At 34.9% G+C, this 18872-nt stretch overlaps 1 protein-coding gene across 18 annotated transcripts in view; it reads left to right on the top strand.

The window, feature by feature from the left end:
- Positions 1-18872, top strand: part of Khdrbs2 (KH RNA binding domain containing, signal transduction associated 2) — a 585248-nt gene that overhangs the window by 354715 nt on the left and 211661 nt on the right. For all 18 annotated transcript variants that reach the window (XM_048805602.1, XM_048805589.1, XM_048805605.1 and 15 more), the window contains exon 6: positions 4129-4327. In XM_048805602.1, the coding sequence (XP_048661559.1) occupies positions 4129-4327 (199 nt within the window). The remainder of the gene's footprint in view (positions 1-4128; positions 4328-18872) is intronic.

The following is an 18872-nucleotide window of genomic DNA, read 5'->3' as shown; positions in this document are numbered from 1 at the left end:
GACTTTCTAAGTTTGGTTTATTTCATTTAATATAATGTTCTCGAGTTCTGTCCATTTTCCTGCAAATGGCAATTTCATTCTTCTTTATGACTGAATAAAACTATATATATCACTATACATATCATTGTATATTGGCTATTGTTCTGTTATGAATATTGAGGTGGTTGTATCATTGTAGTATGTTCATTTTAAATATTCTGGATATATACCAAGGAGTGGAATAACTGGGTCATATAGTGGTTCTATCCCTAGTATTTTGAGGATTGTCTGAAATATTTTAAAACTTCAAAAACAATTTGCTGAAGGTATATTTAATTAAAGGAATTTATATTCAATAAATATATCTATGATAACTAATCTTCCTATAATAATGCATACAAAATATAAAACATTACATATTTATGTTATCATAATGATAGCTTATTTTATATAAATGAAGGATGAAAATGTTTACATGTATCAGTAGAACATGTTGCATTGAGACCAAGCAGTAGAAAATGAGATTCAGAAGGCTTTGTTTACTACAGTGAAAACTAAAATATTGTGTGTGGTTGGGTGTGGAACTGGGGGTTCAACCAAGTGTTACTCTGCCACTCAGCTACATCGACAGCCTTTGTTTACATTGTATTTTGAGATAGGGTCTCACCAAGTTATGCAGGCTGGCCTAGAACTTGCAATCCTCCTGCATTGGCCTCCTGGGTAACCTAATGGAGTCTTTAAAAAGAAAGGATAATTATACTTAGAAGAGACTACTCAGTCATCACTATAGATAATGAACATTGGAGCGATTGGAAGAGAGAGAAACAGAGTGACAGACACAAAGAGAATGTAGACTCATGGCAGGAAAGCCAATGAACACAAGTCCATTTTCCAAGACAGAAAGAAATGAACAGCACTTGGAGTATAGTGAGATAGAGCCAGAACAGAGATTCAGATTTATAGGAACCAATGCCAATTAGATGTTAGAGAAGGAGGGTGGTCCAAGACAAAAATAATTCTCTGGTATCTGACCTGGTAAGAGGTATATGCTATTATCAACTGAGATTAGGTGAAAAGTCAAGTTAAAAGAAGAATATAATTATTCCTGTAATTAATCCAAGACATATGGATGACTAGTGTGACTTGGACAAGTGATTCATCCTCTTTTTAACTTGCTTTCTCAATTTTTAAAATAGCTATGAACTGCTTACATAACAAGTTTGTCAAGATATTTTAATTAGGTGATGCATGTCAGGGCAGTGTTTCCCAAAATAGCCTGTACATTGGAATTATTGGCAGCTTCTTGCCTCCAGAGACTATGATTTACCTGGCCATGGGAAATTTGGAATTTTTTAAAGACCTTCAAGTAACCCTAATATGCATAGAAGTTATAGAAATTCTGATATCAGGAACGTAAGGTAGGACACAGTATTATGATAAGGAGAAAATAACCATGGCTAGAATTATGGACTGCAGGGTTTAACCATAGGAGAAGAAAGAAGAATGAACACAGAAATTGGGAACACCCATATTCCAGTGAGGGCCCCTGAATAGAAATTTGTGAGGAGGCTAAGGAGTAGTAAAGCAAAAGGAAGAGGAGTTCCTAATCCACTTGAATCAAATGTATGAAATATGATATATCAAGAGCTTTGTAATGTTTTGAACAACCAATAATTTTAAAAAAAGATCATGCCATGAGCAGAGATTAAAAAAAAAAAAAAAAAAGCTCAAATAAACATTTTCCAAGTCATGGTTCACAATCTCAAAACATAATAAGAGGCACAGTATCATGGTAACCAGGGAAAAGCCCAGTGGAGCTGGAAATCAGTGGGTTGAGGTCTTGGCATCTTAGCCAACAGTGTTTTCACAGCATGGGGAAAGCACACACTAGATGGATTGCATTCAGCTCAGGCATGAGCAGAAAGTAGAGAATTAAACATGGAAAGTTTTCTTTGAAGAAGTCAGCAAAATAAAGGAAAGAATACTGTGGTGTCAGTTTGGCTCAGGGCCTTATCCTAAAATAGGCGATTGATTCTTGAGTTGAATAGGAGGGAGCAAGGAGACTTAACATTCCAGGGAAAGCCATCCTGTAGAGGAGGGAATGAGTCAGATTCAGGAGAAAGGATTACTAGGGCTGCATCTGTTAGTCAGTTCATGAAGGAATGAAATAAAAAATTAGATTTGGATATGAACATTGCATTATTTTAGAGCAAGAAGAATGATTATAGATTCAGATATCTGCAGTTTACTCATTTGAAAAAAAAAACAAAAAAAAACTTCAGGCCTTAGTAATTAAAATACTTACTCATGATTATTCAGTGGCATAGCCAGAACCATGTGGTTTGTTACCAACACGTGGACACTGATGAGGAAATTAAAATGCTAACCTGAACAGGAAGCTAGGATAACAGTTAGAAAGCCAGGACATACATTCATCTTGCTTATGAAGAAACAGGTGCTTGGAGGCCCAGTGAAGGTAAACTTGATTTCTATATCTTTCTTTATAGAAGTGTTTTTATATTATGATGACAATATAGAATGTTGTATCCTCCACTGTTTTCATATTTGAAATCAGCACTGGGCCTCTGGGTCTTTTGTATTTCACCTTCCTCCCAATCTAAGAGAGTATTCTATATGCATTAGTTTACAATAAGCTCTCGGATAGGTTGTCTATTCATCAGCTCTATAATCTATGTAAAAATTTTAAAAGCTTTTCCAGCATTCTTACTCTTCACTTCTAAAAGTTCATTTTCTGTAAGCAAGAAAGAGCCAGCCGACTGCTATTCATAGCAGAAAGCATAACCTGCGTCTCCATATGGAGGTGAAGCCAGACGGTGTGATTGTTGAAGTCCCAATGATCATCATTTTTCCCAAAGCTTTAGTGCTTCTGCTGAAAGCAGTGCTTTCGGAAGGCCAGTCTTTCAGACATAATAAAAAGTGAAATAACCGTACATTTGCCCAAAGATTTCAGACAAACACTCAACCTTTCTGAAGGCCTCAGAATACTGAAGGACTTGGCTGCAACCATTTGATCTTACACTTTTAGTGCAGGTTACTTTTGTGTCAAGAACTGCAGTACAGAGTATTCAATCTACTCTCTTTGTTGCAGAATACTAATGTATTTCACTAGCACCATGGTTACTATATGAAATTATATGATGTCAGTGATTGCACCAACTCAGGGGTGACATGCCTGGTGATAAGTCAGTGACAGTGAGTCATGATTTCAAATGACCTCAAATTTAAGCTACTACAGTCAGCAGGATGATATCACTATGCCTCAAGTTCCACAATTTATTAAAGTGCAGACAGATCATATATTTGCAAATGACAACATTGCATACCACTATCAATAACCCCGAATGGAGGAGACAGAGATATACAGCAGCTCAGTTTTATAGATGGTCCAGGGAGTCATCCATTAGGTGGTGCTCTGATCTGGGTGTTCTAGTGAAATAAACCAATCCCCCAAAACCAGAAGGTGAATGTTCTGCTATGTGGATGCCAACACACAACAAGGGCCAGGGGAGAATAGAAGTTCAAAGGATTAGACAAAGAGGAATGAAGGAAAGGGAGAGGAAAAGGAATAGGAAAGACAATGGAATGAATCAGATATAACTTTCTTATGTTCTTATGTGAATACACCATAGTGAATCTCCACATCATGTATATCCACAAGACAGGGATCCTAATTAGAAAAAGATACGCTTCATGTCTGTATAATCATATCAAAATAGATTCTACTGTCATGTATAATTAAAAAGAACAAATAAAAGAGACAAAATAAATAAATAAATATATTAACACAGAAAAAAAAGGAATATAAACACAATGGGCTTTTGTTTTCTGTTTTTCCTTTTGGCTTTGTTTTTTTAGTAGACTGTATCAAAGTATTTTGTGTGGTTTCCATGAGAACTAAGTCTTAGTATTCACAGGATATGTTTTACTCTGGAGGCCAAGACACATCTCTGTTAAACGCGTGCGTGTGTGCACACACACACACACACACAGGCACAGGCACATACCCAAAAAGAAAGATAAATTTTGGATGCTCACATCCTGTGGAGGCCCTGAGATGAGAACTGGTGTCTGTTGTTGTCCTTCTCTCCCTTCACCTTTCCTTATCTGCATTTTACCTGTGTTTCCTAGGGGCCGAGGGGGTGCCATTCCTCCTCCCCCACCACCTGGACGAGGTGTTCTCACACCTCGTGGGACCACTGTGACTCGTGGAGCTCTTCCCGTGCCACCGGTAGCAAGAGGCGTCCCCGCCCCTCGAGCCAGGGGGGCACCAACAGTGCCAGGATACAGAGCACCCCCTCCTCCAGCCCATGAAGCTTATGAAGAATATGTAAGTACCCTTGAGAAACGGGTAGTGAAGAGGAGTTCATTTGTTTGGTTAACTAGCTAAGCCTCCCAAACAGGCATATGCTATGAACACAAGAGGTCATGTCATTTGCAAAAGAATTTAAGCAGTGCATTTCAATGAAAGCGTTTTGAGGAGAAGCTTTCATTTTACAGGTATGATCATTGTAGTTAGTGACAGTTCACCAGCTTGAATTTTAAGAATCAAACTATCCTGAGGTTTTCTTATCTTTAGAAGGTTTGGTCAGATTTCAAATGGAAAATAATTATAAATATAATATGAATCATTATATATTCAGAGAATTCTCCTGGGTCATGATAAATATTAGCATAAATTTCAGAAATACTTGACAAATGTAACGTGATTATGTTATAAACTTTGTTAATAATGTAAGACCATGTGGCTGGGCTTTCATTTGCATACCCTTCCTCTTTCTTTCATTATTTCAAAGATATGGAATGGGCATACAAATCAAAAAAATATAGAATGGACAGAGGAAACACAGTGAGTTTCCCCTACATCTCATCCATGGTATCTCTAGGTCACATTTTGTGTCTGAACACCCTTTAATATTTAGTTCAGGTCATCAGTAATCTTCTTGTCACATTGGTATTATACTTTCTGTGCCCATTTCTCCTGCTAGACTGTGGCACTTGTAAAAGGGAGTTTCCTATCTACTTTCTAAGCTTGTGTAGTCCCAGGAAGTCCACTATAAATCTTAAACTGAGTTGATGCAAACAGATCACCATTTTAAAAAGAAGCTTCTTCTGCCTCTAAAGTCTCCAGTATACCTGTCATCTGATATGAGTTTCAGGAAACCACCCACTACCATGCTGACCTCATAAATGTCTTCCTTGAATTATTATTCATTAACTATAAACTCTTCAAGGACAGTTACTTTCATGTGATGAGCACTCAAAACATACATATTTCATGGACTGGCTAATAACCAGTCAAAGCTTAATCAGAAAATAAAGTGAATATGGTTGATCAGTGTCACCAAGAATACACTATGTTTAGCATTTGTTAGTTTTTAAGAATGATGCTATTGCTTGAATATAAAACATTAATTGATATATACAAGAGTGAAGCAAAATTAATGATAAAATTCCATTGCTACTGTAACTGGTGAAATGTGTTTATCTATAATATCTTTTGTAATCATGCATCAATATTTAAAATCTTTGACAATCTTAAATTTGCAAAATCAGAAGCTGAAAATTTATTCTACCCTATAAGTAAGCCCACGAGTCTGAAAACGTAAGAATCAGTCTTTGTTCTTCTACCTCTTACCTGAGACATAGTATTTTGCAAATACTATGTACTTGTCAAATGAATGCATTAAGTCCCCACAGGTTTGGTGATGTCTCTTTTCATCTCTGGGGAACAATTTAGCTCTACAGTTTTTGAGTATATTGCCACTAAGGTGTTTTTATCCTCCAATTATTGGTTTAAACAGACCTTTTATTAAAATTAAAAATGAGAAAAAAATTTTTCAGTTAACAGCAGTCAATATTGTTATTAATCAAAGGGTTTATATGGCATATATAGCCCTTCAAAAGAGCAAGACTGGTGAAACAGAATTGTAGTCCATAATCCAACTGATAATGAATGAATCACTGGAATATGAGGCATATAAGAGGGAACTATAAAGGCACACGTATATTCTGAAAACATGGGTAAAGAAGGTTATATTCTGAATGGGGAAATTCAGAAGGTCTCTGAGTCCTCTATGAAGCAGTGTCTAGGCTGAGGGACTTCCTCTGTAAGCAGTCTCCCTGTCAGAAGAAAAGAGCAATTGTAAAGGTCCTGATATTGAACTTGCTTGAAATTTGGGGTCAGCAAGATGGAGGTTAGAGCTGGAGTGGAATGTGTCAGAAGAGAAGGTAAATAAGGTCCAAGGGGGGCTAAGTTGGGGTTTTGAGCAGGACAGTCACATGACCAGATTCACATGTTAAAAGGTTTGTTCTGCCTACAACAATGGAATCTGAGGATGCTGAGGATGGGGATGGGTACAGGTGTGGAAACAGGGCATTGTAATTATTTGTGGTATCACCCACTGGCAGAACAATGGCTTGGAGGGCAGGAGAAGAGATCTGATTCTAAGCATCCTGTGAAAACGGTCTGTTAGGATTTGGTGGTAGACTAGAGGCAGGATGTACAGAAGAAAGCACAGTGAAGGATCAATTGTTTTACGATGGTTTCATGGTGATAAGGTGTTTGAAATGAACACCTGGGTTAAACTGAGGGATTATTTATTAGAATGAAAAGTACCACACGGGGAGTTGGAAGTTTGGTTTGAGATCCTGTTAAATGAAGAAACTTTCCCTGCAGAAAAGTCTGCAGTGCTGCTGTATGGACAGGATGTGCACTTCTGAAGTGGAAAGTAGTATCCCAGGATTTTGATTCATTATTGTGTCATTTTATAAACACACTGAGGCTTAGGTATCTCTTCTTTTTCATTTTTTTATAAACATGACAGTAAGGCATATTTGACATATTCTACATTCATGGAGTACAGCCCATTCCAATTTGGATCCCATTCTTGTGGATGTTCATGATGTGGAGTTTCACTGGTCCTGTATTCTATATGAACATAGGAAAGTTATGTCAGGTTCATTCTACTGTCTTTTCTATTCCCATCCCCCCTCCCTTTCCTTTATTTCCCTTTGTCTAATCCAATAAGCTTATATATTTCTCCTCCCAACCTTCCCTGTTATAGGTTAGCATCCACATATCAGAGGAAACATTTGGCCTTTGCTTTTTAGGGACTGGCTTACTTCACTTAGCATGATAGTCTCCAGTTCCAAACATTTACTGGCAAATGCCATAATTTCATTCTTCTTTATGTCTGAGTAATTCCAGTGTGTGTGTGTGTGTGTGTGTGTGTACACACCACACTTTCTTTATCCATTCATTTGTTGAAGGGCACCTAGATTGGTTCCATAGTTGAGTTATAAACATTGATGTGTCTGTGTCACTGTACTATGCTGATTTTAAGTCCTTTGGGTATAAGCCAAGGAAAGGGATAACTAGGTCAAGTGGTGGTTCTATTCCAAGTTTTCTGAGGAATCTCCATACTGGTTTTCAGAGTGGTTGCTCCAATTTGTAGTCCCACCAGCAATATGTGCTTGAACCTTTTACCCCACATCTTTGCCAACATTTATTGTTACTTGCATTCTTAATAATTGCTATTCTGACTGGAGTGAAATAAAGTCTCAGTGTATTTTTAATTTGCATTTCTCTAATTGCCAGAGATGTTGAATATGTTTTTCATATATTTTTGACCATTTGTGTTTCTTATCTATTTTATATAATGAGGATAATCATTTCAACTTCTCAAGACTGTATTGATGATTAGAAATAAATATTCATAAACACTTATAAGTATGCATAGGTATCTAGAATATTATAGGCATTCAATAAAAGTTAACATATAAAATTCCATGATATATTAATTCTTTAATATCGGAAGCTGTAGATCTAATAAAATCATAGATATTTTCCTACTTTTGTGAATTAATTTGGCATTATTGATTGCAAACAGCAGAATCGCTTGGAACCTCTTTTAGTGAAATATAATTTTTTTAAAAATCAGAGCTGCTGAAGTTATGTGAATGTAGGTTAATGAGATCCAGTAATAGCAATGCCATCAGACCTCAAGAATGGTCTAGGCCAAGGAACTAAAAAACTACCAGGAATCTTTCTCCCTTCTTATCTCTGTTTTCTCAGATTATCTGGTCTTTCCATTTGTATCTGCAGATTTTATTTTGTGGCTTTTCTAATCAGTGTATCTCAACAAATATGGCCATCCTAGGGTAGCCATATTTACATATCCAACTTTAATAACCAACAGATACTGACTAGCTGGCAATCTCAATCCTAATCCAGATGCTCAAGTGGGAGAATTGTGTTAGCCAAACTTTTCAGGTGTATTAGCTAATCACTTCTGAGTACAGTAAGTCATTGAAAATTAGATCTAGAATCTACCACTCATCAGTCATCAAAGGCAAGGGAAAGGCAGGGGTAAAGTTTGTACAATATAAAAATGGTTGTTAAGCCACAACTTCATGGATAATGTAAGGAGACACTAGTTTATATAGAGGAGAAAATATGATGAGTTTGGTAGACATCCCCAAATGTCTCTACAATAGCACATCATTGATAACAGGAAAAGTGTACAATGTTTTCTAAGAACCTTTATATTTTATTAAAACCTGACACCTGTCGTGTTTTAATTGTTTTCCTAAAAAAACATTCAATGAGTGCACATGAAGTTTAATACATGGCTGATAAGCTGCTGGCATCAATCTTTGAAGTAGTCTGTACTAAACCCAGATTACACTCAAGAGCTGCTACTCTCTGCTCTAATTTTAGACTATTGATTCCTCTGTAAGGGGTAAGAAAAACAAAAGTTTAAGTGTCTCAATAACAAAATAATAGCACAATGCTGAGCTGATGGTGAAAAATCTCAAAGGAGTTCTTAACTCTCAGATAAAATTTCTTAGAAAAGGTTCCCTTTATTATAAATCACACTATGAGTCAATTCACTCTTCAGACTTCTTTCTTTCCTGCTGAGTCTCAGCATTAAGTTTCTGACCACATAGAATGTATATAGGTAATCAAATCCACTCCTTGCAGCTGGCCTCATGAGAAACAGCTTACAGTAATTGAGATTGCTGTTTTAAAACCATCATTAGTGTTAGCAGAGTCTAAAAAAATGTGAATTTTAGTTTAAGTGTTAACATATCCTAATCCGGATTTTAAATATTTTAAAACTTCTTTTCATTGACCTTCTGCTAAGAAGAATACATTTGCATTTTATGGATCCATCATCATAATTGAAGTATATTTGAAGCATTGAAAAGCAAATTTCAACAAAAATTCCCATTGAGCAAAATATTAAGTTTATCAGACCTACCAGTGGATATTTAAAAGAGTAAATTAAAACTAAAAATATTAAATAAAAAGTAGTTTCCTATCACTGTGTATTAATTCACTTAATCTCTTAATCAATTAGTTGTTGGTTTTACTATTTTTATGAGATCAGTACACTGAAATTTAGAATTCAGAGTGCCCCCAGTTTTAGGTCTCCAGAGCTTATGTATCTTTATTACATCCTGCTTCCTCTCAGTAGGGGATCATAAAATGTGCTACATAGTGTTTATCTCAGAGAACTACTATATGTGTGTAAAGAACATCTGTACTTCATGATTCTGTCCAGACCATTGTTGGTATTCAAATTCCCAAGGCAATACTTAAGACATCTCCCACGTCCTTCATGAATACCTGGAACTACAGATCATTCAGTACCTCCAGAAAGTGGGTGCTGGAAATGTGGTTATGGACTGTGGTTAAAGAGACACTAAAATGTATGTCATCTGCTGGGAGAGACCAAGATAGTCCAGTGACTAACATCCTGTGTACTTCCCATCTGGGGCTCTTACTCTGTCCTTTATTTAAAGTCATTTTTTGCTTTTATCTTCTCCTGTATATAAGATTTCATACACTCTAAAGGCAGAAAGTATCTGTTAAATGTATCTTTGCAGTTAATGCTAAATAAAGTGCTTGGTCATAACATTTAGATTGAACCCACTTCTGGTATTTTTAGAAAGATGTTATACATTTGCATACTTACATACATATACATATTTTGCATAGATATTAAATGAATGACAATAGAACATAGAATATATTGTCAAATATATTCCTCCAATAAAGGGAATTATCACCAAGACCATTCGTATTTTAGAAAATCTCCGAGAGGGCAAAGAAAACAACCAAAGAAAACTGGTATAACTTTGAGAAGCAGAGAAAAAAGACACACCATTTAAAGGGAATGGCAAAGGCAAAGACAAGAAAAGGGACCTTTCAAAGTAAATCTAAAGAATCTGGGAGAGCAGTTTAGTGAAACAAAGCTCATTTAAGACACCTGTGAAAATAATGCAGGCCAGGAGAAGACAGTAGGGTTACAAAGTAACCTTGACATCTGAGGTTACAACTTCACTTATCCTACCTAAAAAGTCACCTGCAAATCTTTGAGCAGAAGGAAAACTAAGATTTGGCAGGAAATTTTAATTCTCAATTGTTTGGAGTGGGTTGAAGAAGAGAATGGAGGAAGGGGAGAAGATTTATGGAATTGACCACAGGGTGTCTTCCTGAGATGATGCCTTTGCTGTGAGCACAGGAATGGGATGAGAATCTAAAATAAAACAATAGGATTGGATGACAATTGGATGTGGGAAAAGTAAGAAAAGGTCACCGAGGCTCACTCAAAGTGTTATCTCCATGGGTATGGGGTGAAGGATAAGTGGACCTGGCTATTTGTGGGATAGTGCCAAGTGGAGTTTCTGTTAGACATTAACTTTGTTTTGGTTTAAGAAAATATTGCTATTCGTGTAATTTAAGTACTGCTACAATTCTGGTTTAGAAATGATTCCAGAATGCTCTTAGGGCTTACTGCTATCTGTGAACTGTAGTACTAAGGCAGGAAGGATGGATTGGTAGAAGGAAAGACAGATTTGAGTTGTACTGGGTAGCATCTGTTCTGTGGAAAACCCTTCCACATCATTCAGCTAAGCTATGACAAAGATGATTGAGGTGTCCCCAGATTTGACAACAATGTCATCTATAATATAACCAGTAATGAGTTGTTAAGTGAAACAAGATTTTTCAAATCATGAATAACAAAAAGTTGTTTATCAATGAAGCTAGAGAAGACTCCAGAATTTTCTTTTTTAATAGAAAATGTTGTAAAATCATTACCATTTTATAAAATGATCAAAAGATTATGCCTCTAAAAACAAATAGGGGGAAAGTGAGGGGTCTCTTAACTAACAAAATAAAAGTACTATATTTTCTGCATTTTGTGATGTTTGTAGTATTTTCAGCTTTTAAAATTGTGAAGTTGGTTATGATTGCATTTCTCATTCAAAAAATAAATATTTGCTTCCATGCCAACTGTGTACTCAAAAACTTATCAACATCTTTTTATTAAAGGGAGAATGTAAAATTGTACAGTTTCTAGGCCCCACAATCTCTGAATTTGCTCCTGTACAGAGAAAAAAGTGGCAACATTTATATGAAAACACATGGAGAGGTACAGGGCAGGGAGAGATTGTTAAGTAAAAAACTGACTCTATAACCTTAGTATCTAGCAGGTACCAAAAGTATTTTCTTTTATTAGGATCATGGTGCTGTTAATAAATGTGCTCTTACTTATAGAAATTCTGTCTTTTTAACTAAGGTTGTATGAGAGAAGTAAAAGTGCATATAAAGGCACACAGCTTCTGGAAGCATCCATCAAATATCATTCCCTACAAAGACATACTGATAACATGCATATTTACTTAAATAAATACTTTCTTGTAGCTCATATATGGTGTTGCTATAAACAAAGATAAAACAAAAGCAAAATCACCTCAGCTCCAAAGACTAAGGTCCAAAGACACAGGTAATTACCACATATTCTCCCCAAAGGTTAATATTCAGACATGAAAGACATATATTAAGGCACAATAGCACAAGAAGAAATATAATTAAAATCCCGTCCGATGCTATATGAGAAATTTTGGCCTGGTATAATCAATCATATTAACCTAAATTTATAAAATGCATTCTGACTAATTGTTGAGAAGTTTCTCTTTGCATCAGTCTTAACTAAGCCTTTCAGCATTGCTGCTCATCCTATCATCTGATTCAGACGCTGAGGCACCATTCCAGTAACAATGAGAGAACTAGAAAATTCACTGGTAAATCAATAGTCCTTAAAAGTTCCATAAATGAGCTCAGACTTCCAACCTTCACTTTCTTGTGTATGGAACATTTTTTGACAGGAGAAGGAAATCAGTATTAAATGATAATTGAAATCAATTCTTGTGTCATTTTTGTGGAAGAAAAGATTGAGTCTGATCTATAATGCATTTTGAGGGGAGCCATGTGTGATGGTTTCTATGTAATAGCCAGGAGTCTTGTCTCAAAGAAGGGAGATTTTTATTAGAGTTTCTAGATTGGATATTTGTATTCCATTAAATATTCTTGTTGGAGTTTCATGCTCTAGTCTCCTTTTATTAGAGACTAATTTACCAGAATGCATTGTAGGGCTTTGTTTTTTGAAATGTAGCTAATATTTAAAATAACCAAAACATGAGGGGTTAATGAAATGTATTGTGAAACTACAGGATAGGCATGATATTATCAAGCTTCTAATGTGCATAAAAATTTAGCAGAATGTAAGTATAGCTAGGTACTAAATTATCTCTGTGAATAATAGAAAATGTCATCTTTTTTAAAATTATGGCTACTCTTCCTCTGCAGTTGAAGTTTGAATGAACCATCTTTCTTCTAACATTATGTGTTAGATTTTAAGTCATTTTAAAACAGATGCAGCCTCTTCTATTGGCAACATCACTCAGGATTGTATCCAAACCTGTACCTGATAATTATGATGATGACTAATGTCTTTTTTAACAGTTACAATGATGAAAATAGGTTTCTTTTCTGTGCCTTTTTGAGATGGATGCTAGCTGCTGAAAAGTATTATATCATAGGGTATTTTAAAGTTTTCTCTATGCTCTGTTGGGAAAAAAAAATATGCTAGGATCTCTTCAAGGTGTCTTCTACAAATATAGGGAAAAGATCATTAGTGAATATGCGAAATGGCCATCAGGGCCTTAGGGAGTTCTATTGTATTTTTTTATTATTAGTTTTTTTAAAAATAATATTATTAATATATTTTATGTTGTATTATTTTCTATCTTTGGTCAATATACATGGTGTAAGGATTACCAATGCAAGTGAACTGAGCCTTGGTGTATTTCTATAAGTGTGTTCCTAAAAAACAATGCTGGGCGTATGGTCATGGTTTTTGTTGTTGTTGTTGTTGTTGTTTTTCTTTTATTTTTTTTTCCTTCTGAGTTGATTATAATTTTTAAATTTAAATTATTTGCCCACTAAAAAATTAACACCCTATATGGGGGAGACAAATCATACCTAAGTGTCCTAAAATTTATTTTCTCCTTGTTGGTTAAAAAACATTATTCATTGTGTTTTGACAAGAGCATCATTATAATTTTCTGGCAAAGAAAACTTAATTAAATACAAACTGCCTAGTTAGTTAGATTGTAACTGATTTTGCAGAAAGCCAAATAGGAATGGCTAGATGAGATCGAGCCTTTTTCCACATTTGGCCCTCTTCCTTTATGGATTCCCCATACAGAGGAAAATAGAGGCTGCTAAATCTTCCTGTAAGCTGCAGATCTTTGTGATTGTATTCTATAATATCTTGTGAGCCAAAAGTTTTTGCTGGGGAAGCTGTGAATGTTTTGGGAAATAACTTTTAATAGTCTTAAGATTTTAATTAAGACTATTTCACTTTGTGTTAAAGGTGGAAAACCTTATACTTCCTTTATATATATTTGTTTTAAAAACCTTATTGTGAATCACTTTGGCAGACGAAGAACACAGGAAAAAGCCACTAACCTGTATTTCTTAAAAAACAAATAGAGAGACTATACTACTGGTTGGTTGGTTTTTTACTTTTTTTTTTCTTTTTTCAAGTGTTTATGTTTGCTCTTCTGCAGTACCTCTGATGTATAAACATTCACACGAATTGTTCTTTATTTTACTGTCATGGGGAACTGTAGATACAGCTTGTGAAAATGGTGGTAGAAAGTTTAGGATGCTAAAGAATGAGTGATGGGTTCTTTCAGGAGATATTTCTTTCTTCTTCTACAGAAAATCCTTAAATCCCTGTGTGTGTGTGTGTGTGTGTGTGTGTGTGTGTTTCTTTTCTTGGTATAGGGGAGAAAAACCTCTTATGATAATATGAATCACAATGAATCAGAGAGAATGAGAAAAATTTTGCCTTCAATGCTCTTGCTTTCTTCCTCTAGTACAGCCATACGAGATTGTAAACTACTTGAAAATAAAAGTTAAGGTCCTTTGTTATAATTTAGCCCATATGGTAATTTCTAGTGGCCACTTAAATGACAATGTTTTTGATTAAATAATATAACCAGAATTTATGCCTTTGAAAACTAATAACCAGCCTAAATAGTAACTGGAGCTCACAGCTGACATGTTTAGCTGGTCTGACCAAGTACAAAATACCAGTTGGCATCTATTCTAGTGTGTTAGACTTCAAATCTGATTTATTAGTGCCTGAGCCATGCTGGCTATTAAATATTGTATCATTTTTATACTGGTAAAATTCTAGCAGAAATATAGTATAACAGATTTTTCCAAATACAAAAATTTAGTCAACTAAATTTAGGGACTGGGAGGACCCCTTAACCAAGCCACTGTGGAGCAATTTTCTAACCAGTTGGTTGCACTGCACTATATGAGGCACAAACCGCTATGGCTATAGTTAGAGCTAACAGCATTTGTGACTTCAGAAATTCAGAACTCTTCAGGAAGAGTTCTCTGCCTCTCATTATGTCCAACTTTATCTTTCTCTCTCCTGGTCTCCTGATCTGGCACATCTGTATAGAGTTGAACATGTTCTATCTATCTATCTCCATCATTTTTATTGAATATATTTATATGGAATTTATTTATATTGAAGCTCCTGAATACAAAAGGCCATCATATATTTGAATATTATAAAAGTATCTTATCCACTCCACTATTTTATTTTAATGGTAAAAACACAAAATCAAGGTTCAGAGAGTTAACTGAACTAAAGTCACACACTTTTTCTAACTTTCCCTAAACACATTTTTTCTAGTCATTATCACAGGGAGGGGGAGAAAAACACAAATGTACTCACTCATGTGTCTTCCAAGTCACTAGATCCATCATCTGGCACCTATGTGGAGTAGCGTTTCAAGTTTTTCTAAAATTTAGATGAAACAGACTGAGAAGATGGCAGATGAGAGTGTGTGAGCCCTCATCCCAAGCATATCTACCAATGAGGTTCATGTAGCCCAAATTTCTCTATTTTGTCTTGTCTCCCCAGAAGACTGGAGTGTCTCTCTCTCTCTTTCTCTCTCTCTCTCTCTCTCTCTCTCTCTCACACACACACACACACACACACACACACATTGTCTATTTCATCTTACTTACTGACACTAAACATGCAAATGTTTGTCTAGAGAATAAATAAAAGGGGTTCCTAGTTATTGGAGTAGTTTCTTCCTGGAAACCAGAGTGTAGACATCATATAAGTGTGTCCTTTCCCCACATACTCTGCCACTTGTTTCTAAGACTACACCCAGAAGTACAGCGTTACAGTTGTAAAGTCACAAGTATAATTTACTGTTTGAAAGAAGACATATCCAGAGATAGGAGATAGTTCTAGGATATATTTCTGGGGATTTAATAGGTAAAAAGGAAAAAAAAATAATAATCCCTTACTCGTGAAACAGAAACCAACTCTGTTTCAGTGTTTGAAACCAAACTTTACCAAATGCATCTATTCTGTTTTGTACTTCTAATGTAAGCTTAAGTGTTTTAAGCAATATATCTGCTACAGGACAGAATTATATGCATAGAACTCTAAATATAATTAAGCAAAAATATATTTCACTATATGACTATATCTTAAGATTTTTTAAATGAGAAAATGTTATGATTTTCTTATGTAACTTAAAGCAGCACATATTAACCTAAAATAAATCTATCAAATCTCCTCCTCATAGAAAATAATTTTCATTAAATTTCTTTTCAAACTAACAAGTTATATCCAGGCTATATACCATCCCCCACTTTTTTAAAAATCTATTTTAAGCTCCTTCTAGGACTATCATAACACTTCAATTTCAGCTTTCCTCTCCAAAACTATTTTAAATATCAACTTTCTCTATTGATGTATTAGAGTGTCTCCAATTATTTGTTGATCTTTCTGTTCAAAAATACCTCACCTCTTACAACTATGCTTCTGAACAGGAGTTCATCAAACATCTCCTAATTTAGGATTCTTTCCACTTCTATTGAGTTGAACTTCAGAAATCTGAAAGTCATATTTTGTCTTTTTTTACTTTGATTCAAATGGTAAATTAATATTTGTTTTCCTAAAATGGTAAATGCATCGAAACATTTCTTTGTTAAAAACAGCAACCTCTCCCTGTTGCCCAAAGGATGAAATTCCAGCTTCTTTCTTTTGCATACATAATATTATAAGAAGATGAAAGTGTAGCCTTTAGTTTTATGAGATTGCTTATTGTTAATTAATATTTTTTCACTTGCAAATGAGATTTTAACCAGGAATAAAAACAGATAACAAGCAAAATTTAAAAAATCCTAAATTTACACAGTAAATATAATTAGCAGAAACCTTATAGTTCTTGGCGTATTAAAATAAAGTAAACTCTGCTATTTGATTAAATCCACCTTAACATTGACTATTTATTCTATATTATGCTAATTTTCACAGGAGCTTCAGAAGAAGTAAGGGATAAAACTGCTCATCTTGATAATGTGTCTTTTGTACATTAGAGCTTTTGCATCATAATCTCACAATAATAAAATTAAGAGTACACTCTTTTGTTTTTCTATTAATGAATTTTAGGGTCAAAGAATTAGATACATTTATCAGCTTGATAGCACTAAGCCAGACTAGTCTGTCTTCAAAGTTAACACCTTAGTGAATATAAATTTATAAATGACAAAGGCCATGGCTCTAATAGGGCAACAGATGGCACTTCAGGAAAAAACACAGCTCACATGTACACAGTGGAAAATGATTAGTGAGAAAGGACTCCAGTCTCCATTGATAGATAAATGCTAGTACTCTCCTGATCTACCTCATAAACTGAGTATGAAGTAGTTATGACACCACCTGGAAATCCCATTAAACTAAACATATATGGACTTTTTAAGTTTGCTTTGTTCTGACTCAGAAAGGTCAAACTGATTAGGGCTAATGCTATCTATTTGATAAAGTGAAAATAATGCTCAGGATAGAAATGACTGGCACAGGTAGATATACACACAAGTTCTTTAGAAGTTTAGAATAGTAAAAGTAGCAACCAAAACAATATTTGTAATAATAACTTTACTGCTGTGTAAGGAACTAATACAATTGATTACTTATTGTGATCTACACAGCATGTAAAGTTCTTTGCCTTCAGCATTTAGTTTTGCAATAATCTTTTTTTTTTTCATTGACCTTTATTAAGTCTGAATTTTATGCCAGCTTGTCTATATTCACTCCCATATTTATAAACATTTGGGTTGTAGTGCCACATAAGTTGATGTCTATATCTATATTCATTCCATATTTATTCATTTTTAGTTTCATCTCAACATGCCATTTTAAAACTGTGGAAACTGAGGTTTAGAGAGTCTAAGTATCATGACAAAATTATCTAGTCAGTAAGCAGCGGAGCCAGAACTTACAAGTTTTATTCGAAGGGCAGTGCTTATAGCCCCTAAGTTATAACACTATAGTACTCACTACAGAGCAGGTGTTTGTCTAAGTACTTTACACCTATAGACTCAATTTATCTTCTTGGTGTTTGTGTGCATTAAGTGCTATATTTGTCCTAGATATGAAAGCTTGCACACAGGCAACCAGCAAAAGAGCTGGCATTTTAAAGCAAGCAGTCCAGCTCCAGTTCATACTGTTATATCTCTGGAGAAGCCAGCAAAAGTATCATTTGCAGAGTCCATTGCCGATGAGGACAAAGGAAATGAGTAAAATACTTCAAAGAACCACCTAACAAATCTACTTGGACTATAGAAGACACATAAAAATAAGGTCTGGCAGGGGCTATGATGAGATGGGACAAGAGGAATAAAATGAGTGGTTGAAAAAATTTCCTGTAAGAGAGTTTCATAATTAAATCGATTGCTATTGGGCACTGGTTGAATGTTTCCAAGACATTCGAGAAAAGCTATACTTCCCAAAGATTAATGTGGCTGTGCATGGCAGCAAGCCATGGAGCAGGTAGGTAGCAGAGACAGAAAATCCCTCTGAAAACTTAAGTGAGAGTCGAAATAGGAGTGGAATACATAACACAATAGAAGATGGTATGGAAGATGTAGTAATTAATTGGACAAAACTGAAACTAATTACGGGATGTGGTCATTTTGTAAGACATTTTATATAATCTAACAATAAAATGCTATTCAATATTATTTTATCACATGTCTTTTTTACTATAAATCTTATTTCTCAATTCATTCTCATCATGATAAAGAGCTTCAGTTAGGAAACATGTTAGAGAATTTTTTATGAAAACACACAACATTTAAAGGAAATTCAGAAAGATTTAAAAGTGAAAACTAATATCATTTTTTACTGTAAGTAAAACAACATAGTATAATCACATAATGACTAAAAATTTCTTTTCAGCCAAATGCTTGAACCACTTTCTAAAGAGATGTTTAAAACATAATATCACTATAACACAGTAGTTTGTACAGTATTTTTTTAGAGGCGCCCATCTGTCAAAGGCAATTTTAGCCCCTGCTCCAGTTGCATAATAGGAAGAGGGGTTTTTTTTAAGTAATTTATATCATTATTATTTGTCAGAAATTAAATTTCTCTTTGCAGAAACCTTGCAGCTCCTCAGGGGAGCAGTGT

The sequence above is a fragment of the Marmota marmota genome, unplaced genomic scaffold (genome assembly GCF_001458135.2).
Source record: "Marmota marmota marmota unplaced genomic scaffold, marMar, whole genome shotgun sequence".
NCBI classification, from domain to species: Eukaryota; Metazoa; Chordata; class Mammalia; order Rodentia; family Sciuridae; genus Marmota; species Marmota marmota.
The sequence above is the reverse complement of the archived record's forward strand: the minus strand, read 5'-3'. Positions and strand labels throughout refer to the sequence as shown.